Below are 25,091 nucleotides of genomic sequence, written 5' to 3'. Positions count from 1 at the left end.
TTTTCGTCAATACTTGTCATCAATCATCATCATCAATATCACCTTTTCAATAATATTGTCAGTATGTCAATTTATTGTCAATATATTGACATGTGTAATAGACGAGTGCACGAATGGATTTGAGTTCACTCACTTGACAAAAAGTGACACAACAGCGGGGCTCTGTTTACTAAAATTGAACACATATGTGTTCAATGGGCGCTTTTTTGCTGCGTTTTTCCTTCGCAGCCGGCTGACTGTACGCTATCTAAAAACTACCTAAATTTGAGTAAAATCCACTCAGATCGGTTAAAACTGAACCTACCCAAAAATGAGTAAACTATGTTCAGAGTGGTTCCGGGAACTCTCGACAACAAGCAAATGAGTCTGCATGAGGATCTGATGATCGATCAACCGTTGATGGTGGACGATCCGGTATCATCGGATGTGTGGCTTGGTAGCTGTCAGCTAAAAGCGGACACGTCGCCCTTCACCGCCGAGTAGCTGATTGAATCCGATGGAGAAGTTCTTTTTCCTCAATCTGGTTTTTTTGGGATGACTAATAATAATACGGTATATACACACTTAGAAATAGCTAATTTTACACGTGACAGAATCCATCTTTGACATAAAGCATCAGACGTAAACAAATATTTCATGTAAAATTAAGTGCTCCGAGACTGAAAAGTTCGTTACTCGACGAAAAGTACGTTTGATTGAGTTGAATTTCGCGTCTGTTATGACTCAATTTTATGTCAAAATTGACGCTCGTATATGTCAGTCTCAGAGCACCTAAATTTACATGGCTTTTTCTAAGTGTGTAGGCCAGGATGAGTTTGCGGCAGAACAGAAATTTTTCGCTGAAAGTGAAATAACTGTAGATAAGGTTTGCATTACTGTTAGATTGAGCTACATAGGCAGTCGCGATTCCGCTCAGGCTACGATTGACGATATCCTATAGGTCATAGAAGGTGTGGCTTGCAGCGCTCCTTCAATCAGGGAATCTCTTCGGATGGATTGTTCATTAGCATTTTGAACACCTGAAACTTGACTCGGACAGGTTTTGATTCCCCTCGGTGACTGCTGTTGTTGTAGCACATGGTCGTAGTTTTTCTGAGTAATTCGCAACGCCTTTTCTTCCATCTAAAACAGTCTTAATCAGACTTCTTTTTGTGTCGATGAAGATAGCTCATAGATTTATTGCACGGAGGCATTGCTCAACTTGTACCCGGAGATATTCGATTGGTACTAGGTGGGTACAATCGTAGCTCTTCTTGATGACATCATGACATTTCTGTTCCTCCTGCATATAAGCAAAGACATCATATCAAAAAGACTGGCAACTCTTCCATTTTCTCATACGAACGCTATGAGACAGGTAAAATCGCGTCATCTAACGCTCAAAGGTAAATGTTTCGAACGAATTTGATAGCAAGGTAAGATACTCAGAAGCAAGGTTAACTCAAGCGCAGCGCTATTGTATCTGTCGCTTGGATTCTGACAAAGTTGCCAGTCTTCTTGATTTGTTGTCTTCGATATAAGCTTCGTGGCGATGTTCCTTGTGCTTTTGAATGCTACATCTGTTGTCAAAAAAAGGATGTCAAAAACCAATTGATGCGATGAATAGCAGCTTATGAGCCGACGATGTTGGTATATGGACACTATCCACTTTTGAGCTTAAATGCAGTGAATTCCAAAAAGAATTCTGGAGAATTCCAGCAGAGCTTAGCGCTAAACTTCCCCTGTAAGCTCGAATAATATTTCCGGGCAATTCATCAGCTCCGGAGATCCTTCTTGGTGGACGCCATCCTTATTCTACTCATGGAAAGTGAACACAGTGCTAAAAACTGGGAGAAGCAGAAACATACGGTGCCACAAGCCACAATCTTAAAATACAGTTATTCCACAGCAAAACGATGTAACCTCAAACGAAGTGACAGACGACTAACTGGCGAAGAAATCCATTGAAATAATGTGGTTCACTGTAATAGAATTTTCTTGGAAGCTTGTGCCATCATCCACCAGATGGGTTAGTTTTTTTGTTTTGATTTGAGCAAAGTTGATTTTGTGTACAATGATTATTTGACAGTGTGCAAAGAGTGTATCATTTTGTCATTTTGTTATGCATTTCAGTTTTGAGTAGAGTGAAAGAGATAGAACCAAAACATTCTAATACATTTGGTGAAAATGCTAGTACAATTCAGTAGTAGTGTTACCATGTGGTACAATCCAGTAGTAGTGGTGTTGCCATGTGGTACACTGAAAAATTGAAATAGCAGGTTAGTCACCTAAGTTTTCGAGCCGCTCTGTCTGTCACTTCGTTTGTGATGTAACGGTTCTCAAAATTTTGGAAAAATTGGTATTTATGTTCCTTATTGCAAAATATTAGACCCCTATTTTTGTCATTAGGTTGACCATTTCCATGTTAGGGTAGTCCAAAAAATCGTTTTTTTAATGACTTTTTTTTCGAAAATTCATGACTTTCGAAGCACGTTTTGCTAAGGAATGACTAAATAGCTACATTTTTCTACAAATAGGTCCACCAAGCCTGGTGGTTGTCTTGAATCGTCGTTACAATCCATGCATTCTGTAATACAGACATCCCGGACAGAATTATACAATCCAGCAAGTTCAGCACCACAATTATCTCATCCGGAAGAACTTCAGCACCAGTTTCCAGTTGCTTATGAAATTATTGTAGAAAAATGTGTCCATTGGCTTCAGCCCACCGTGTCATCATCGGATTTCAACTCAAAAATCTGGATGCTATGTGTATTTGATGTTGATCAACACGAGTTACTCAGAGCGACTCAGATTTACTCAAAATTAACTCCGATTTTACTCATGATCAAAAGCTGTCTTGCCCCTTGATTAACTCTCTACCAAGGTGCGAGACATCTTAGATATATTCAATGACAAAATTGAAGCATTATCTAAAACTAATACATTTAAAAGGTACACGCTTACTTGAAAGTACTCATTTTCAACAATGCCTCGTACTCATTTTTCAATTTATTCTTAGCTGTCATATAAGGAGTATTTTAAAAAAAAGAAAAATGTTTACTTTTTATTCATTTTTAAGAATATCTGCTTGAAATAAAAATGGATAAAAAATTCATTAATATTTCAATGCAAAAAAGAGATGCCATTTTCGCATATCAGGAGGAAATTTTACGTGCCCTCCCCATGGACATGGAGGTTGACGGTACTGAAGCAAAGGGTTATGTTTAATTTCTTTATATTTGCAACGATGATGATTTCCTATAGTGACACATATCACCTTCTTAATGCTTCAGTATACCTCAAACGATTAATTCTTGGTTGTTAATAGAACTTCCTTGATGCAATCGGCTGCTTCATGCAGACTGAGCAATTCTGATTATAGTATCAGATTTGTTCTGTATACAGAGGAACTGGGAGGGCTTATTAAAAACTTCTCACCAATAAAATAATGATCTTCTAGTAAATTTTGCACATAATTTTAATAATATTTTATTTTTTAAGCATATCATTTTTGTTACAGTCAATCAGCATCAGCATACGATACAAGAGGTTTCATATTACTTGCTCGTTTTTGCGTAAAATAATCAATATTTATTTTACTTGTTTGTTTTTTTTTTTGTGATCTGAAAATTTTCCCAGTTTGGTTAGAAGTTTCGAAGCTAACGAATGTCCACAGGCCTAATAGAAAGCTAGGCAGAAAAAGTGAAGAATGGTTGCATGCAGGGTTGCTTCCACTCACTTGCTATAGATGAGTGATTTTCGGAGTTTTGAATTCGTTAGATGTTGTAATGGAGATTTGTGCTGTTGGATGCGGGAGGAGATTTGAGGGCGGGTGTTTGACGCATAGAGCCTGTCAATTTCGCTTTCAGAGTGTCGCAGTCAGCGGTTTTATGATTCGTGAGCGCTCGCGATTCGTAGAATCGTTGATTGTGACTGCAAGTGGATTTGACGGGTTTTGTGTGTCGGACGCTTGCTTTTTGGCCTCTTCTTGTGTCTAACATGTGCAGAGTATCATTATAACGTCTAATGGTTTTGAGATTCCTGGTGGCGTCAAATATATTTGTGAGAATATCTTTTTGAGATTTTAGCAGTCACGTTTTGTTTGTAGTTTATATTTTATTTATTTCATGTAATTATCGTAAATAATAGTTATTCAAAGCGCTGTCGATTATAAGATGCTCGATGACCCTCGAGGGATCGATTTTGCTTACTGAGCAGAAAATCATGGATTTAACCCCAAGCTCTTCCACAGCACAATAAGTCGCCACCATCATTTGTATATTTGATATTGAACATTAACCTCGGAAACTATTTGCATGTCAAGCGAAAACGTAGTCCTGTATTGTCGCGAAGCGTTATGGTTCTGAGATGCTCGATGACCCTGGAGGGATCGTTTTTGCTTACTGAGCAGAAAATCATGAGTTTAATCCCAAGCTCTCCGTCATGACTCTTAAAATTCATTATCACTAAACAAAATTAATATGTTCTTTCGATAGCCGGCTATCGAGAGAATAAATAAACAACAAATAAACAATACATACTTTTGGTTGCATCACCAACTTGAGGTGAATCCTAACCGAATACCCTACCCAACCCTCCAACTCCGTAGCACTTATGAGGGTGTCGCTAAGTCGGTGGCCTCTCGTTAAGTAAGTACTACATCAACATTTCCTTCCCTATCCCTAGTTATGGTAAAGATGGGCGTGGCCGGGAATAGCGACAGTCATGCTTCTGTTCCTCTTGTTTAGATTGGAACCAATGATTACTCCTCAGCATTATTCCTGAAAGTAGTCTAACTGAGAATTTCAGAAAAGACGTGAGTGTTGCTAGTATCCAATCTACGAAGTATATCATAACAATGCTAACGCTATCAGGAGGAAATTTTACGTGGTCAAGAGCTATCGCAAGTTTTCCAACTATGGAAAGAGCGACACAGCTAGATGTTACAAGGAAGGGGTTATATAGAAGTACGATATTCATAACAATCGTTCTAATAATGTGTTTCGTTTCAGGTTTTGCAGAGGTCTTCGAAAAAGTTCACTTTCACAAGGAACCGGACCCATTCGATAGCAGCATCCATCACGAAGACTGTCAGAACATTAATTTTTTGCTGATCATGCTGAGAAAACTGCATGAGCTGCAACCGACACATCGGAATCGGGATCGGATGGTGCAGGCCATTGAGCACAATATTTCAATTAATTTTTCAGGGAGAAGCTTCCGCCAGGTGAATTCTTTCAGCTACGATCTTGAGAACATGGATGGAACTCTGGAGAGGTTTCCGCCCTTTTAGTCGTAAATTCAACAACAAAATTGAATTGCAATCGTTGATGATCAATATACAATATAAAAAGTTTCAATCTTTTTAATTTGTTTTTTTTTTTCACAATGTATCTCTTGGTTATATCTCTGATGACAACTTTTTCAGTAAAATGGGTACTTTCTACTCATGTATAGAATAAACATGAAGGGTCAAAAGTACCCATTTTTTTTAAGTATTCCTTGAATACCCATTAATGAGTAAAGCCGGTTTTACTCATTAAATGAGTTAAGCCACTTTTCCATAACATTGATGACTTTGTACTCATTAATGGGTACTTTCAAGTTAGCGTGTAGAGCTAAAGATTGTACTCCAAGAAAATGCAACACTTTCTTTGGGGTTTATTTTTTTATTGCATGGGTAAAATTGATGAAATTTTGAGTAAACATAGTTTAGAGTGTAATGTTTACATGTACAAAATCTCGTCACAAAAGTGGTAATCGAGATGGCTTCCAAGCAAGAAGTGCTTCAACAAAAAATTATGGGAGCGGTCGTTGAAAATCCAGGCCAGTCCCACAGGTGGATCGCAAAACAGTTTGGAATCGACAATTCGATCGTGTCCCGTGTGGTAAAATCGTTCAAGGAGAAACAGACGACCCATTATTATTACTTCAAGCTCAATCCGAACCTGTCGATTCGGGACGTGGCCAAGAAGGTCAATTATTCCGTCTGGTTCGTCCAGCAGACAATGAAGTGGGCCGGACTTCATGTCTTCAAGGTAAGGAAGGTGCCTATCCGAACCGATAAACAGAATAACTCACTTCCAAGTTCCATAAAGTTCAAATAAAACTCCAACACAATTTTCAAAATTAATAAAGTTTAAATAAAGTTCCAACTAAACTTTCAAGTTCCATAAAGTGCATATAACTTTCTGGTTACTTTAGAAGCTATAGAAAGCACACGAGGAACTTCAGGCTCTTGAAGTTCAAAAAAAGTTTCAAAAAGCATCTCTAAACTCTTCTTATGAACTTCAGATAAAACTGAACACATGTCCACAATAAAGTTCCAAACAAGTTCCCAGTAGAACTTCTTAGCAGCTTTAAAGTATCTTAAAAGTTCCCTGCGTTTCAAAAAAGGTCGTCATGAAGCAATCCGCAAAAGTCTTTTTTTATGAACAAAAATTAGTGTACGTTAATATGAAATGAGCAGCGGCTCAAATAAATCATAATTCTTATATTTATGCAGTGCATCAATATTCCATCAAAAAAAAATAATTAAAGAGCAATTTCCTAGATTGGAACCCGTGTATTTGGAATGCGATCTACGAACGATCACCACTGCGTCACAAGTATGTTGGAATACAATGCGAGAAAAAACATTTTTTTTTATAATTCATCAAGGTGTTGTGTTTCGTATTCAAGTCAGTCAGCTGGTACTGAAAACTCCAACAGTAGGCGGGACAACAGCTCACTTTAATATATTTCAGATGGCGTAGCGGTTCGTGCTGGGGCCCTCACGCAGAAGGACTGTGTTTTACTCTTCAAACAGCACCAATACTACTACTTATACTGATAAACCAATACAATTCATACCTGCCTTTAGAAATATCTTTCATAAATACCTGACTTTAGAATGAACTTTCATAAAAGTGCGAACATAAAGGGTGATACGGTCAAAATTTGGTCAATATCAACTTGACGTATTTCTTTCAATTTTGCATTTAAAAAACCTGAACACCCCTCATTTTGAAGGTGTGTGTGTGTAGAATGTTGCTCCTATTTTGATTTTGGAATTCACTCTTCAGTTGTCAAAATGCCGTCCAAGCAAGAAGAGCAGCGTATCAAAATTTTGCTCGCGCATCGCGAAAATCCGAGCTACTCGCACGCAAAGTTGGCAAAATCGCTAAAAGTTGCCAAATCAACCGTTACAAATGTAATTAAAGTGTTTGGGGAACGTTTGTCGACAGCCAGGAAGTCTGGATCGGGGGGAAATCGAAAACCGGAAGCCGCTGAGACGACAAAGAGAGTTGCCGGTAGTTTCAAGCGAAACCCTAACCTCTCTCTCCGAGATGCCGCAAATAAGCTGGGTGTATCGTCTACAACCGTGCATCGAGCCAAAAAACGAGCCGGACTATCGACTTACAAGAAGGTAGTGACTCCAAATCGCGATGATAAACAAAATACGACGGCCAAAGCGCGATCCCGGAGGCTGTACACGACGATGCTGACGAAGTTAAACTGCGTGGTAATGGACGACGAAACCTACGTCAAAGCCGACTACAAGCAGCTTCCGGGACAGGAGTTTTATACGGCAAAAGGAAGGGGAAAGGTAGCAGATGTTTTCAAACACATGAAACTGTCAAAGTTCGCAAAGAAATATCTGGTTTGGCAAGCCATCTGTACCTGTGGCTTGAAAAGCAGCATTTTCATAGCTTCCGGGACTGTCAACCAAGAAATTTACGTGAAAGAGTGTTTGAATAAACGTCTGCTGCCTTTCCTGAAGAAACACGGTTGTTCCGTACTGTTTTGGCCGGATTTGGCATCTTGCCATTATGACGGTAAAAAGGCCATGGAGTGGTACGCCGCCAACAACGTGCAGGTGGTTCCCAAGGACAAGAACCCTCTCAACACGCCAGAGCTCCGCCCAATTGAGAAATACTGGGCTATTGTCAAGCGGAACCTAAAGAAGACCAAAAAAACTGCTAAGAGCGAGCAGCAGTTCAAGGCAAACTGGCTTTCTGCGGCGAAGAAGGTGGACAAGGTGGCTGTACAAAATCTGATGGCAGGGGTCAAGCGTAAGGCCCGGCAATTCGGATTTGGAAAAGCGGAAGCCTAACTGAATATTTTTCCTGAATTTTATACTGATTGAACTTGAAAAAGAAATTTAATTTGATTTTTTAAATAAACGATTTCACCGATTTACACGCGTTTTCCCTTGACCAAATTTTGACCGTATTACCCTTTAATATGAATTGGTGTAGAAGAAAAAAACATTTTTTAATTTACTCTCTAAAAGTTCTGTTCAAGTTCCGCCAAAAGCTGCTTAGAATGCTCCTCAATTATGGAACCAGAACATCCAAGTTCTTATAACGACTTAAAAATGAGGCTGCTTAGAATTCTAAAGACCACTTTGAACCAAGCTGCTTTAACAGTGATCCAAATAATACAAGCAAGTATGTCTGCAAGTAAAGGTTTCCTCATTTCGTACAACGTTTGAATACAACTTGAGGCTGTATTAATGAAATGAGTAAAGCGTTTACGTTGTGAAAATTGTTAGTTGGGATGTTCCACTACGACGCTTACCTTGAGGCACTCGATCCACGCTCTTTCGCTCCCTGAAACGTTTGAGCACATCTCATACACGGTTGATTTGGCGATTTTCAACGTTTTAGCGATTTTTATTGCGGACCACGTTGGATTATCAACGTGGGTGTGCAGAATTTTTTCTCTCCTCTCGGCTTCCATATGGAATAATTTTTGGCTCACTGCACGAAACACCGTGAAATTTATACCACAGAAAGTTGGCACCTAGGTAAACAAACCGCTGTAAAAATAATTCTTGCAGCGGTCACTTTCCGTGCCACTGAAACACAATAAGTGATTCCGGACTCTAACTGGACAGAACTTTAGTAACATTTCCTTTAGCAAAAAGCACGATGCGGACTGATCATAACCTATCAATTATAGACATTGAACGACCGCGGACAAAGGAGTAAGCGATCTGCTGATTGAATTGTTTCCAAGCATCTTTCAAATTTACACTTTTACATAGTCGTCTCAACATTGGACTCATGTTTAAAACGCCCAATGCATCGTTACAGTCAATGACTGAATTGAAATCACCTAGCATTATCGTGTGAGTAGGATGATTTTGCGAGTAGAAAGGAACAGTTTGATTAAAGAAATCCTATCGAATGGATCTATTGTTTGATCCCGATGGCACCTACAAATTAATAATTTGAATCCAGTTTTCACCGTTTCCCAGGGCGATGCATAAAACCCTCGTGTCCAAACTTCGATGAACGCTCGGTTGACGACAGATGATTAAATTACTTAATGTATCTTTCCCACATAATCTTCTGTGATTTTTCTCATTGCATACTTTCCTCAGCATCTTCACACAAACTCACCGAAGAGCATTCCAATTAGTGCCGCAAAAAGATGAAACCTCTATTTTTGCCGTGTCATCCTCATCCACCTGGCGGAACAACGCAAAGTTTTAATGGAAATCCAAAAGTTGCTTCTCTCGCATGCCCCTCAAACCGCCACAACCGTTAGGTATAATGACAAGCGATAAACAAATCAAAATCCGTTTAATCCCTCCCAGCGAGTATCCCATCTCATTCCGGATTAAGCGAAACTTTCACCTGTCCCACCAATTCTGGTCCCATTAGTGTCTCACTCTCTCGTTCTCTCAATCAAAACGATGTTGTTGTCCTGAATGTATGACACCGCAAATCAGCTTAAACTACCTGAGAATTCCGAAATCCGACAACTCATGGTCTTCGCAGACGCAAACCATCCCGAAACCCGCTAGGAAAAACTTCATCAGCATGAGTAAATATTTGGAGATTAATTTTCTGTGGAATTAATTCAATGATACGATGCGACGACGACGACGACGACGACGACAACGACGGTGAGCACAACTCTGCAGCTCGGCATAGCCGGATGGTCCTGGTACGATGCTTCCCGGTGAGGACCGACCCAGATGCCAGGCTCAACATTATACAGAACAACACAAAAACGCAACGTGGTTCCATCCATCCACTCCTGTACCTGGCAACGGCTAAGAGCGTTGGAATTTCGGATCGGATAATGCAAATGTTGAAACCAGACAATCTCCCCATGATGGGTTTCGGGAAATTTAGAGCCGGTCGTCGTCGTCGTTGTCGTTGATGCGTGGTTTTAGGCGCACTTTAGAAACGGCCAACGAACGCAACGATGACGTGCACACGGGGATCCAAACACTCCTCACTCATTCTCCACGGGGATTGGTCGGGCGATCCGATCCCCGTGCGGTAGAAGGACATACATTTGGCACCAAATTGACAGGTTGCTAGAAATAACAAACTTGATGTGCGCTGTCGGTGGCAGAGGCCGCCACGGTGGTGGCTACTGCGTACGAATTGTTTGCCCGTTTTTGGGACTAGCCACCAGCAGTACGGAAAGTGGTTTTTGAGGGGAATGTAAATACCAGTGACTCGCGAGAAATGCACCGAAAACAATACACAGGATCTCCTGTAGCCAGCAGCAGCACTATTGGTATGTTTACGGGACCCTCAATCAGGTTGATGCGTGTTTGGCTGAAATATTTGCGCTTGGTATTTTGTGCATCGTAATTATTTGGCTAATAACGTGTAGGCCAATCAATGGGACTTGTGGAATTTCTACGTTCAAATCCAACCGGTTGTCGTACATTTTTTTCGCAAATTTTCTCACAAACACATGTGTCCTGTCGATCATGTGTGCATTCCTTCTCATTATATTTTTTAAAAAAATGTCCAAATCACTGTGGTTTGAACCGTTTTAAGTAAAAAGCTTTCCACTTCAACCCCTACAAGGGTTGTGATCTGTGGTCGTCGTTTCTGAGCAGTTCTATGTGAAACCCGAGGTGAAACCTTCATGAAACCTGATTTAAATGAATCTCAAGTGTCATATTTTAAAAGGGCGTAGGTATTTCCGCGGGCACCATTAAACAAAAATTATAGAAATAGGAAATCAGAAGACATTTCAAGGCGAAATCAAAAAGGCTTATCAAGGAAGTCGGACTAAACTTCCACGGATGTTCTATGGTAGTCAAAAACGATCGAATCTATTCAATCAACTTCAATTCAAATTATAGTTTTAAGAAACTTGCTGATGAAGTTGGATGAAGTCAAAAGAAGCTGCCATAGAAGCCAGAAGGATTTCTGGATAAAGCTTCCGATGAAATGAGGTGAAAATAGTACACAATTCAACGCCTACTTAACTTTGATATCGTCGCTCTCAATACTTCAAGTGACCAGTTGGCCATCCCTAGGTTCGATGGGCCACCAAAAGGGTGAAAAAGGTTTCAACATTTTTACCCACCTCGTTAGAGGTTCTAGCCCCAGAACGAAAAAAAACTTGTATGGCCACCAAGGTATATGAACCATGAATAGAGAGTAGCGAGCTTTCCCCTTAGTTGGTTAGTACCTACTATGCACATGTAGCTAGCAGATGTTCGGAGAGAGGTAGAGGCAAGTTTTTTGGTGCAGTCTGTTGACTCATGAAAATTCTTGCCAGAGGGTAAGACAGGCCAAAGTTATACGAGGACATAATTGTGATGAAAACCTCCCCACTGGTCATGGGATGTTTGAAACTCTCTTGAAAAGTCCAATGGATATCGCAAGCCGTATGAACACCTCTGGGAAGTTCCAGTCAGTTAGGTCTATTTAGGCTACACAGATAAAAATCCTGAATTTTAATTGTGATGTAAACATTCATTCACGTAGACTTGTATTTCATTTCACGCAACCGAGCAACTTGCAATCAATGTTGTTTACAAAGATGAGCTTTTGTATACAATATTTGCTACATTGCATGAAATGTGTCAGAACTTTACATGATATATAATGTAAACGTATATGATAAGTGACGCTCCATTTATGTGCATCATATTGAACAGAAATTTACACTACTTTTTCGAACTGTGTAGTCTATGAATTTGGATCACTGTTAAAGAATATTACGGTACAAAATTGGTTATATCACGTAGGGGTCTCCCTTAGCTCAGTCGGTAAAGGCACAGCTACAAAGCAAGACCATTCTGGAAGTGACTGGGTTCGATTACTGGTCCGGTCTAGGAATTATTCGAATTTGAAAAATTTCTCGACTTCCCTGGGCAAAGAGGATGACTGTACTTGCCACACAATTATACTAATGCTATAATTGTACCAGGCATCGAAAACTCTCAATCAATAACTGTCGAAGTTAGCGGCACCGGTGGTGTAGTGGTAAGCGTGATTGTCTCTCACCCTCAAAAGGCCTGGGTTCAATCCCATTCGGCATAAAATCTCTGATCACGCCTTGGTCCCCGGTCTATGACTTGATAGCTCGATAGGTAGGGCCCAGGTGCGGGATCTGCTTTCCTGGCGTCGGAACGGAAAACAAGATCGACGGAAAACAAATCAAAGAGTGTGTGTAAGTGCATTTAGAACACTAAGTTGAAAGCACGCAATAAGCTAATATCTAGATAGAGCTGGAAGTAGGGCCTAACAGCTTTTGTAAACAATGGCTTTTCTCGATGATTTCTAGGAATTCAAGGCGCGCCAATAAAGAGACGAACCAGCTACAGGCTGAAAGTCTCTATAAGAAAGTAAAAAAAAAAGGCGCGCCAACGCAAACCAACACAGGCATCGGGTAGGAGAAGACTTCTCATACCCAGGCATGGAAAATCATATACATTCATTTCGTGCATTCATTTACATTCATTTGCTCCTAACTTTTTTAATCAAGAGAATTCTGCAAAATGATACATGGAACTTTTGTAGGTTTTCTTAATAGCTACAACTTTTGTTAAAAACTCAAACCCGTATATCTTATGCATGACGAACCAGAGCGAACAGAAGCCACTACTGTTTTTCAGTGAATGTATTTTACATTCACTGAAAAACAGTAACAAGTTCTGCCCGCTCTAATTCGTGATGCATAAGAGATACAGTTTTGAGTTATGGACAAAAGTTGTAGCTTATAAGAAAACCTACTAAAGCTCTATACATCATTTTATGGAATACTGTTGATAAAAAAAAAGTTAGAGGCAAATGAATGTAAATGAATGCATGAAATGAATGTAAACGATTTACCATGCCTGCTCATACCTGATGGTTATATTGATTTGCTTGGGCGAGAAATCATCGAGAGAAGTCATTGTTTACAAAAGTTGTTACGCCCTTATTCCATATCTATCTAGATATGCGATAAGCAATAAGCTTGAACTCCCAAGTAGCATTTCTTGTTTTATTGCACTCTATTAGTGGTTATTGAGATCAATTTTATAAAACCGTCAATAAAATTAATAGCTCCAGCACAACCTTTTGATAACCGCTATAAGATCATCTTACAGCTTAGTGGACCACTCTTGATAAGGTTTATAAAGCATGTTTGAGAATCATAATAAAGCTGTCTTAAAACCTTTTGTCATAAAGCCTCATACTCTACAAAAGGTTCTCATAGCCTCTTTAAGAGCAATATTGTATCCAAGCAGCTTTATTACGCTTTGGTGAAAATCAGTTATAAAGCCAATTTAATTTTTATTGCATCAAAGCAACCGCCATAAATTAGCTTGTTGTTGTTCTGTTCTCCTGAAACTTTTTTTCCAAATGGAAATCTTTAGCGGTAAAAATAGGTTTGAGTGTTGGTGTCAAGATCACCATGCAATCAATTTTGTTTCATGGCGGCATAAGTGAAAATCTTAAAGAAAATAAATGGTTTTTTAGAAGTTCCAAAACATATGCGCTTAAAATGTTATCGTGTATATTGAGATAATATGAGCGTTAAATAAATGCGCCTCCAAAATAATTCAAGTTAACAAAAAAGATTGTTTCAGAAATCAAATGAACTTGATGGAATCACCTTAATTTTACTGAAAATAGATCTCAATACATAAATTCATACCAATGCACGCTGGAAATCATTTCGGATCTCTTATTTAGCCATTATTTTATTGAAATTTCTTGGATTTTATTCCAAGGTTAATGGCATTTTCATAATGACAATATGGCGACAGAGGACAGCAGCGAGAAAAACACCAAGCGCAATTTCTTAAAATGTCTAATGCTTACATTGCACACTGGGTCAGGAATGCAACCTAGCGGATCAAAATTAATAACTCCGAAACGAAGCATTTCCGCGACTTGGTGTCTTGGGCAAAATTTCTCGTCATAAAAAGGACTATCTATTGACATAAACAAATAGTTCAAAACTCTTCCGCAAAGAGGGTGCCACAATCTAACTTCTTTCTCTGACGTTTTGGAGACTTGATGTCTTGGGCAAAGTTGTTTATCTTGACAAAATGAACAGCTCTTTCAAAGACGTTAAATTTCCATAGTCTATTGGTTCCAAGTTATATGGAGTTAAAGAAAAAATGTCGAAAATATGGTTTTTTCTTTCTGTTTCGGGTTTTTTGCTTGCAACTATATAATGTTATATTTTTCTCTTATGCAAATACATTAAATAAATAGCTTTTGTGAAGAAACATACTGGATTAAGCTTCAAATTTCAAAGATATTGTTGAAAAAACGAAAAAAACACAATTTTTGAACTTTAATATCTCCCAAAGCGCAAAAAATCGCAAACTGACATTTTTAGCAAAAATTAAGCAATGCTCGATAAACAAAATATCAAAATTTGAGAGAGGTATATTTTGGTGTCAAGATAAACAACTTTGCCCAAGAAGTTAGATTGTGGCACCATCTTTGCGGAAGAGTCTTGAACAATTTGTTTATGTCAATAGATGGTCCTTATTATGATGAGAAATTTTGCCCAAGACACCAAGTCGCGGAAATGCTTCGTTTCGGAGTTATTAATTTTGCTCCGCTAGGTTGCATTCCTGGCCCAGTGTGCATAGGATAAGAGCAGAACAGAAAAGCATAATGCATGATTTTATTACGAGAACTATTTTCTTTTTACAAGAGCAATTCAAGCTGAACTTTGCATTAGGTCCTGAGTAACATTGATCGATTCCCTTCGTCGACTTTCTCTTTCGTTAATAACTTATTCACCGAACCGTTTCTTGATGTGCTTGTCGTATTGGATGCTAGATAAAAGCTTCTTTTATCGATTTATGTGCTGAAAATATCTGGGAATGTCTTTACATGACCGTGGGGATGCAAAGAGAAAGTCGACGAAGAGAATCTGTCAATATTACTTAGGACCTAATGCAATGTTCAGCTTGAATTATTATTTTTTATTTGAGGGCAAATGTATATTCCTGTTCTACGGGTGTAACCGATGAATTTTACAAACATTTGGAAAAAGTTTTGAATGGTACATTAACCTTTATGAAAAGTTATGCGTGATTTCAACCTTTTTGTCCTAGTACTGTCACCATTCCATGTATTTCGACCAAGATTCGACAGTGTCACCCCATGTATATGCGAGCGAGAACGGAAGAATTATAGAGACTGCTGACGTTTTTCTTACGCACAGTACGTCGCGTATACGTATATACGAAATGTTTTCATGCTCATGCTAACAATTTTGTTGATTTTCTTTGCGCTCCGCTTGGAAGTACCGGAAAGTTTTGATTCTTTTCTATGTTGTAAAAATAAACCGCCTATTTACATTTCTGACAAGTTGCAACTGAATGCTTATAATTGTTTTAAAATAACTGTTTCATGGCCAACTAGTTTTATTGCGCTTACTTATAAAGCAATAAAAGGATTTATTTTTGGGTTTTATAAGGGTAATTCATATTGCTTTTTTTTATACTTCAAAGCAATCATAAAACCTTTCATAAGTGAAAATAGCATAAGCATCAGTTGGTTTTTTCATTAGCTTTATAGGGGTTGTGTAGATAGCTATAAGATGTTTCATAACTTGCATTGTATATGACCGTCATAAAGCAGTAGGTTATGGTTGCAGCTGCAATAAAACCTTTATAAATTTTGAATATAGCCAAGCAGCTCTAGATTTGTTACTTGGGCTGTGAAGAAGAAGAAGAAGAAGAAGAAGAAGATATAGGTAGTAAAAGGGGTATCAAAAATCAAAAATAATTCGTTGAACAAACTTTGTTCAGCACAAATAAAGACTGTACTCGAAAAAAATGCAACAGACAAAACTGATCACCTAAAAATTCATTTAAGGTCGGATATTTTTGAAACTCTCAGGGAATAAATAAATACATCTTAGCTATGTTTTTTGCAAAGTTGGTTTATTCAGCCTCCTTTCCTAGGCTAAATGCCCGCACCTTGGACTTAACGTTACCCATCAAATCCTGTGCAACACTTGCGCCATCTATCTTACACACTTTCATCCACTCTTTCTTCAAATACTTGTCTTTTTTGACAACCTTAGCTGTTTTCCGGAGCTAACTCTTCATAATCTCCAAGAATTTATCTATTGGGCGAAGTTCTGACCAGTTATGTGGATTTGCCTCCATTGGCACAAAAACAACATCGTTGCCAAGTAACCAAAAGTTATGATTAAAGGCTCTCTGTGGCTTAAGACTAGTAACATTGAAGAACCAGTAATGCCAGCGAGCAATGTCGGTTTGCTTTTTAGTCATATGCACAATAGTGTAGCTTATAAACCTTTTAGTTCATGATCAAGCTCACTCAGCAGAATTAATCATGCCTCAACTTCAACTCTCCGCAACTGTCCAGATTCCTGATTCCTTCATCAATCTGGTCTGAAAAATTCCATTCTTCAAGTCGGGTTCAAATCAAAGCATCAACCTTTGGCCACGAGTGGTAGATACAGGTAAGTTGACCCGAACCGACGACGACATACGGTGATAAAAATCAAAGAAAACAAATTCCATTGCTTCCAGCTATTTGAGAATGTGGACTCTTAGTCCGAGCCATTGCCGCCGCCTTCATCGTCGCCACACAGCGTTCAAAGAGCTCCTGCCCGGTTGCATGATGGGAACATACCACCACCAACGACGTGCAGGCAAAGTTCAAGTTGAATTCCTTGCCCCCCGCTCATTTCTCATCGTTTCAGTAGAGGAGCCCTTTTGACATCGGTGACTTTTTGTCCCCATCGTCGTCGTCGTAGTCATCCGTATTAACTGCATGCATGCAAGCATGCTCAGTAGCTTTACTCTTTCCCTCGATTAAGAGCCGAGGCGCATTCATGGAATTTCTGCTCTGACTTCAACCTAACCCAAGTTCCTCTACTCTCCCGCACATGATGAATGATGCTTAAATTACTACGGGATTATTCAGGGAAAGGGTCCGTCCGGCTTCATTACTCTTCCCTTGCCGGCGAACTTGAATGAATGAAGCGGGATGACGAGTATTTCGGTCCACAGTAGTGCGCGCTCCCGTGTTCGGGAAATTACACATTTCACTTCCAAAGCTCCGGAACGGAAAAATAGCCTTTTTGTTCTGAAATCGTGTGCAGTTGCTGCACATTTCCGGACCCGTAATTACAATCCAATTACGGAGTATGTCAAAACCACTATATTTCGTAGTGGAATTTGAATTTTTTTTTGTTTGCGGGCAAGCTGCATCCATCAGTGAACCGGGGAGGGAGGACCAAAAGGACCTGTCAGGATGGAAAATAATAATCGTTTCGCCGTCATCGTCGTCGTAACTACACGCCACTTCAGGAAGCGAGCAGAAAAAGAAGGCGACCTACAGCGTTCATGTTCATCAACCGAGAAGAATGAAAGGAGGGAACGAACTTCCTTTTGAGATGTGCGAGGGAGCTTTTTGTTTCGAAAAAAGGGACAACAATGAATGGAGTGCAAATGGTCTTGTCCTATGCCAGCAACGACTTGACGCCGACTTCCGTTTCGAGGGAATGAAAAAAAGCAGTAACGGAAACGGGTGAAATGATGCAAGCGATTGTTGAAAATCATAATTCATGGCGGAGTTTTGCTGTGATGGCGATGAAAAGTTGCTTTTCTTACTGCCCCGTTGCACGGCTTGGAGAGGAGCGAAAGGATTCATCTTTCTTTGCGGGTTTTGTTTTTCTTGTTTGACTCAGCGTGTGATTACAAATGTCTTGCTGTCGGAAGATTTGTTGCCTGAGTTTTACTGCCAAGAAAGCTTCTGTGCTCAATAACTTCTTGAAGGTGTAGGTTTTTTTTCTTCTTCTCTCTGCCGAAACACTGCTTCAATGACTCAAGTCGAAATAGCTGTAGGTTTTGTGAGTGAAGTGAATGATACTTACCCTCGAACGCCCCCGGCCACCTCCGCTTCCAGAGTAGCTATCGAAGCCACCACGAGCTGGAAACTGTAACGAGAGAGATAGGTTATTCGATACTGTTAGTTTAGGGATTTTTGTAATGTAAGAAGTAAATAACACGTGCCAATGTCACACGCACACTTGCTTTAAATATTCACTCTAGGGTTGTTCAAATAAAAAAAAAATGTTCCAAAATCGGACTCCTATCCTTTCACATTGTTGAACGGAATGAAGGGTCTTCTGAACATTTTTGTCCCATTTCGATTCGAGCGATTGGATTTTTGTTTATAATATAATTCGTTGTAGAATATATACCTTCAGCTTTTGATTTCAATGACTTCACGCTATTTCAAAACTATCCAAATTCAGGTAGAATCCACTCAAATCGTTCAAAGCTGAACCTACCCAAAAATAGGTAAACTATGTTGGGAGTGACAAGTTGACAAATGAACAACGTCGATCGAATTCACGTCAATGTTGTCCATTTCTCAATTTGTCACTCCCAACATAGTTTACCCATTTTTGGGTAGATTCAGGTTTGATCAATTTGGGTGGCTTCTACCCAAATTTGGTTAATTTTGAAATAACGTATTCTCTTCTATGTTTACTTTTATATGGTACTAGCTGACCCGGCAAACGATCTAATGCACAGTTGTTTGATATAAACCCGTCAGAGCCCAAGACGAACAAAATAAAATATTGCGAGTCTACGAATCCGTTTTCGAGTTATGGCGTATCATTTGAACACCATTTCATTTTTTTTTATATTTGCTTTGTTTTCTGTTGAAAATAATGTAAAGGTAGCTCCACAACCAGTACCAGATTTGTTTATTTGTTTATTTGGCTGATACAATTTCATCTGACTTTAAGTCTTAATGATTGGGAAACACCAGTAAGATTTAGGCATAAAACCCCATATTTTTTAACATACACATAACAATTAAAGAACTTTCATAACAACGTTGAATAAAATTTCAAAATACAAGTACAGTATTCAGAGTTGGTTGGAACTGCTAACATGAAGCTTTAGTTATTATGATAATTTATTAGCTAGAGAATGATCTTAAGAAGAGGGTAGGTGGATAGGTGTAAATGTGTACTTTCAGTATATCAAGTCAAACAAATAATTGAAACATGTTTTGGATATTTTTCTAAAAACTTCACTTTTCTCAAAAATTATAACTTTGTTGTCCATTAATTATACATCTTGACCTATAATGCAATAGGTGGCATTCATTATCCTCTAACAACACTAACATATTCATAAGTTTTTATTTTAAATAAAAAAAAAACAAAAGAAAAAATTTTTAGAGTGCAATTTTTTATTCAAATGGTTTCTTCAACATCGTCGAAGGTACCAAACCGATTGCACAAATATTTTTCGAGAAACAGTTTTATGAAGATAAGCTTAACATTTTTATAGGCCCTTTTCAAAACCAAGGCTTGATTTAAAATGGCATTTTTGGTCATGAGGAACGTTTCTGAAAAAAATTTCAGCCAAATAAAAAAATATAAAAATTAATGGATTTGGGAATTCATCTGGAATCGCTCCTTTATTTTCCCCCCTGCACAAGTACATGTACCTGTGTTAGCATTGGGCGATCTTAAGGCGAGAATCGAACTCAGTGAAAATAAAAAAAATTCACCGATTTAATCAATCATTTTGAATCGATTCAAAATGGCACAAAAATTTTTCAAATATATCGGATCACAGGAAAGTTGTTGCAGATTAACGCCAAGTTCAGTCAGTGATATTAAGTAACATAAGCTATCTTGTTATGACATATCACTTATAAAAGTCATTTAGTGTGATGATTGATATCATTTAGAAATAAATTGTGTAGTACGTGCGCAGTAAAAGTTGTGATACATGATGATAATATAGTAAATTACTATTTTGATTTCATTTGACGTGTGGATACTTGATTAGGTGAGTGATTTAGAGAACATTTCTCGCGTCACTTTTCAAATCCACCATTTTGAGAAAATCGAAGTTGAAGTTCGACAGATTATTATTGTAACTGTTTAAAAACAATACATTTTGCAATACTATTTTTAATGTAGTCAGTGATTAATAACGTTGAAAATTCATAAGAAAGGGTAAAATCACAATTTTACTTTGAATTTCATGTTACAACATAGAAAAACCACATAGGACGTTTTGACAAGTCGAGTTGTCCATCGGACATGTTACATTGGACGATTTTTCTCAATGACATAATCAATGAGTGTTACATTGGACGTTTTGTGTACATGATACTAGATTCCCTTTCACAGATTTCAGAGTAGAGTACCTAACTTTAGATTGGCCCCACGTTTAAAAAATGAACACCAATCATGGTAGGCAGTCCGAATGACCGAAGCTACAATCGTGTACCCATCATTTAAAACTGTACATTGGACAATTTTTGATCAATGATTATCTTAAATAAATGAAAGTAAATTAAGATGGACGTTTTTGTATCACATACAATGATAGAAGAGCAATAGTTTGTATCGCTTAACTCGATTTGTTTACATTTGCTACTTAGGACCTTTTGAAAAGTGACGCGAGATTTGTTTAATTAGTATTAAATGATGTGAAAAACAGAAGTGGAAGAGAATGCGAAGTACTATACGAGAGCCGCACAGAGAGACGATTATAGAGCTTTTTGATGTTTAATCGGCGCACACTACTGCACCATTTAAATCGAATGAGCGCAAGCAAGAGAGAAACAGATTAGGGGTTGTTCATAAACTACGTAGATAGTTTAGGGGGGGGGGGCGACAATTATCCACGGCCCATACAAATAAAAAAAAAATTGTATGGACAATTATCTACGCAGTGGGAGGGGGTATCAAGAATCCCAAAAAACTGTCTACGTAGTTTATGAACAGCCCCTTAGTGAGAAAACAATTTCATCCATGTGTGTTAGATAGAGAAAGACAATTAAACGTCAAAATAGTCTATAATCATTTCTGGAGCCCCAAATTTTCTCTTTCTCGTTCTTGCCTACTTAATTGTCACACTGGTTGTTTGCAGAATCCATGTTCAAGGCAAGTGATGTTTAAAGGTGGAGACAAAAAAAATCAATATTAAATTGCACTGATTTTTTTTTTTTTTTTTTAAGGATTGATCCACTCGATTTTTGTCGTGTTTGAGATCGATTAATCGAACCAAAATAATAGATCTTTTGTGTGTTCGATCCTAGATAGCCCATTGCTTACCTGTGTACAAACCAGCGTTGCCAGATTGTTTTAAAGTTTATCGGTATCAAAGTTTTTAAAAAATCGGTAATTATCGGTATTTACTATTTTAATTTATTTTATATTTTAGCAGTTTTTGATAGCGAAAATTTTTACTTTTGCACTATGATCGGAAAATTCTGAAAGAAAACTTCGGGGAATGTTTGAATTAGCTTCTGAAAGAACATCTAGATAAAGAAGAAAGAAGCTCTTCTGGAAGAAATTTGAGGAAAATTCTAAAAAAAGTTGTAAAAAAATCCGGAAACTACCAAGACAAGAATTGAGAAACTTCTAGTGAATATTCAAAGAAACCATCGAAAAAAAAAATAGGATGTCACATCCAAAGGAAGCCAGAATAGTTTCGGAAATTGAAAGTAAATTCTAGAAGTAGTCAGTTCTAGGGAAAGCCAGAAGAAGCTCAGAAAAACCTTCCAATAAAAGCCGAAAACCTATGGCTTATGGACACACTTCCAGAAGAAGACGGAAGAAACTTCTTGAAGACGCTGGCAGACACTTCTAAGGTAGATTGCAAGAAACTTCTGGAGAAATTCGGAAGCCAGAGCGCCTACGGAACAGTCGAAAGAAACAAGGACCTAATTCCGGAAGAAAGAGATTTCTGGGGGATGTTCTTATGATCCAGAAAATTTTCCTGATGTTCATAAAACAACCATGAAGACCCCACAATGCTCTTGAAGTTGTACTTAGGAATATTCGATAATTCTACGGAATTCCTTAAAAGTTCTTGTAATATTCTTGAAGTTAATGGGGCTGTTTTAGAATTCTTTGATCATCCTCCAAGTACTCTGAACTTCCTTCATTATAATGAGGCTACAAGAATATCTATAATCATCTTTGACTCTCTTGAAGATTACGAAATTTATTAAGTGCTCTCACAATTTTCTTGAATTTATTGTATCATTAGCATTGAAGATCTCTGATCTTCCTAATTTTTAAAATTTTAGTTCTTGGCACTGCCATTAAAAAGCACGGAATTTCCCATAAAATGTTCTTACAATGTTCTAATGTTCATGTAACTTCCCTTACGTTTCCTAAATTTGTGAAATATTACCTGAGTTTCTCGGAAATCCTTTAAAATATCAGCATTTCCTTGAAATCAATTGATCTTTTCTGATGTTCACGGAGCTTCCCTAAAGTTCTTTCAACTCTCTGAAACGAATTTAACTTTCCTGAAAACCATTAAATTTCCCTGAAGTTCTTTGAACTAGTGAAGTTTCCAAAATATTTCTGATGTTTTCGTAGGTTCACTGAAGTTAATGAAACTATCTTTAATTTATCGGAGCTTACTCAAAAGTCTAGACTTTTCTAAAGTTTCAGAACTTCTTAAAAGTTTTTGCAGCTAGTTTGAATCCGCAATATAAATCTGGAAACCTCGCTGAAGTTCAGGGGAAGTTGAAAAAAAAAAAACTGGCGGGAGAAGACGGAAGAACCATTTGAGTGAGGGCTGAAGAAGCTTCCAAGGGAAGTTGAAATAAGTTTTCGGGAGGAATCGTGAAATAAGTTATGGTGTAAGTTGGAAGAAAATTCAGGAAGTTAGAATTGAACAAAAGCTTTAGGATGTTAAAAAATATTTAAAAAGTATTTCGCGATTCTCTAGGAATAACCGGAAAGAGCCATGGACAGTTTCTCGAATCATGGGTAGCCAAAAACGGTGAAGAAATGGAAACATTAGTCAAAAGTGTATCAAGCATATGACATTTTCAAAGATTATTTTTTTATGAATTGTGAGGGTTCAAAAATTTGGGTTATTTAAAAAGATACAAGTTTCTTACAGTGATTTTCTCCAAAATTCGAGTACGGTTAGGCAATAGCTATTTTGATCATTTAAAAACATCGGTATAAATCGGTATACAATTTCAAAAATCGGTATTCTGAGGAATCTTATCTGTATATCGGTATCTTGTTGGGAAATCGGTAAAAATAACGATAAATCAGTATATCTGGTAGCACTGGTTCAAACATCTGTGAATACACTTGTGCACAGCATCGATCAGCCGAGTGTGTTGCGTGAAATGTACTTGAGAATATGATCACAGATAAACAGACATAACTCTTAGAAGAAAATTCTTCAAAAAATATCGTCAAGCGTATTTTGCATGTGCACTAGCACCATCTATCATCCACATTCCCAAGCATTGATGTGCAACCAGAGCATCCCTCGTTCATGCAATTTTTCCACCAGTTGCTTTTCCCTCGTTCTGTCAACGCATCAGCTGTGTTGAATAAAAACAAAATAGATGAAAGTAAGTGATGTTGGTTCTACGAAATTTTCCGTAGATCTATAAAATTGATGGAATTCTGCAGAAATACGGATCCATAGGAAAAATTCACAGAAGCTGAGACTATTTTTCAGGGATTTGTTTTGTTTGTTTAGCGTGCTTTTTCTTTTGCTGGAAACGAGTTTTTAAACGGGGTAATGCATCACTGAGTATTGCCCTTTCTACCACCGCTCATCACTTTAATGTGTGTACAGTAAAAAAATATAATATGTATCAATCAATGAAATTCATGGTGAAGTATTGAACTTCAATAACTGGTAAAAGGGGTAAAAGTTGATAGAATATTACAGTCATCAACATGATTTGATCTCGAATTATGTGATAATCGTCCAGTGTAATATTAGGAACGGAATGACTAATGTGCAGCACTTTTGATGTAAAATTCAACAACTTTTTTTTCTGTATTCGTCAGATGTGGTATGTGTCTCCAGTGGGATGCCTTGACCACTTATCATTTTCAAGAGCTGACATCTACTAACTAGACGTGAAAAAGAACTGGCATCACTGATAAGTTCGAAATGTGGTGGCTTGCTCAATGCTTCAGTGGCGCCACCATGACAAATGCAAGCACATTCGCAACTAAAACATTATTTGCGATGAAAGTGATTGTGAGTGTTATGTCTGTTTGTCTGTGATAAGATTGAACATACACTTGGATTTTTGTGCACAAGCTCAAAATGGTACATGTTTTCCTGAAGACTGCCCACAGCTTTCGGTACAGACTGGGGTAGTATCAATGTAACAACTAAATCACCACGTGATTAGATACCGTAGAACCCCGTTAGTTTGAATAGCTACAATGGCAATAAACGGCGCTCATTAAGAATGTGTTAAACTGGTACCCCTACACAGGTGCCCGATGGTGTACCAGTTAAACTAATTCTAAATGAGCGCCGTTTAATTGCCATTGCAATCGTTACGGAAGACCGTGAATAGGCTACCGAATAACTGAGCAGAATGAATTCGGTCATCGAGCCAGATTTTAGTGAGAACCAGAGCGTAAAATTATATACTGTTTAGGTTGAGTGTGAAAGCACTGCACTATTCAATTGATTGTCCCATCCAGACCGTTTGTACCAAACGGTAAAGGACGAGACCATGAAAGAGCCAACAAAAACATTCAGTCACTCACGAACAACCCGAGCAAAGTCTGGGTTCAATTGCATGAAGTGAAATTAAATTAGAATTTCAGTTTGATGCTGATATCAAAACTTGATTTCAATTTGCTGTCATTTTGATGCTGGACTTTCCTCGGGAGGCGACTCACACCGCTTGCCTTCGCTTACACAGCATGTAATTGAGGCATTTTTCCATAGAAAATGTTCGCTCAGTATTGTATACTGACTGAGAGCTCGGCTGTCGGTGACTAGTTTACCTCTCAATCATTTAGACTCTCACGAGGCAGTGAATCATTAGGCAGAATTCATATGAAAATGACTCATTGAACCTGAC

General features: G+C 38.2%; 1 protein-coding gene across 1 annotated transcript in view; it reads right to left on the bottom strand.

Moving 5' to 3' along the window:
• mmd (mind-meld) overlaps positions 1–25,091 on the bottom strand; it is a 1,436,357-nt gene that overhangs the window by 633,075 nt on the left and 778,191 nt on the right. The window contains exon 5 of the mRNA XM_065226841.1: positions 18,103–18,165. Coding sequence (XP_065082913.1) covers positions 18,103–18,165 — 63 coding nt within the window. The remainder of the gene's footprint in view (positions 1–18,102; positions 18,166–25,091) is intronic.

Source organism: Ochlerotatus camptorhynchus, unplaced genomic scaffold, assembly GCF_037179485.1.
Source record: "Ochlerotatus camptorhynchus isolate MF236.1 unplaced genomic scaffold, CSIRO-AGI_Acam_v1.1 ptg000262l, whole genome shotgun sequence".
Taxonomy (NCBI): Eukaryota; Metazoa; Arthropoda; class Insecta; order Diptera; family Culicidae; genus Ochlerotatus; species Ochlerotatus camptorhynchus.
Note: the sequence above shows the minus strand (reverse complement) of the source record. Positions and strands in the feature narration are given on the sequence as shown.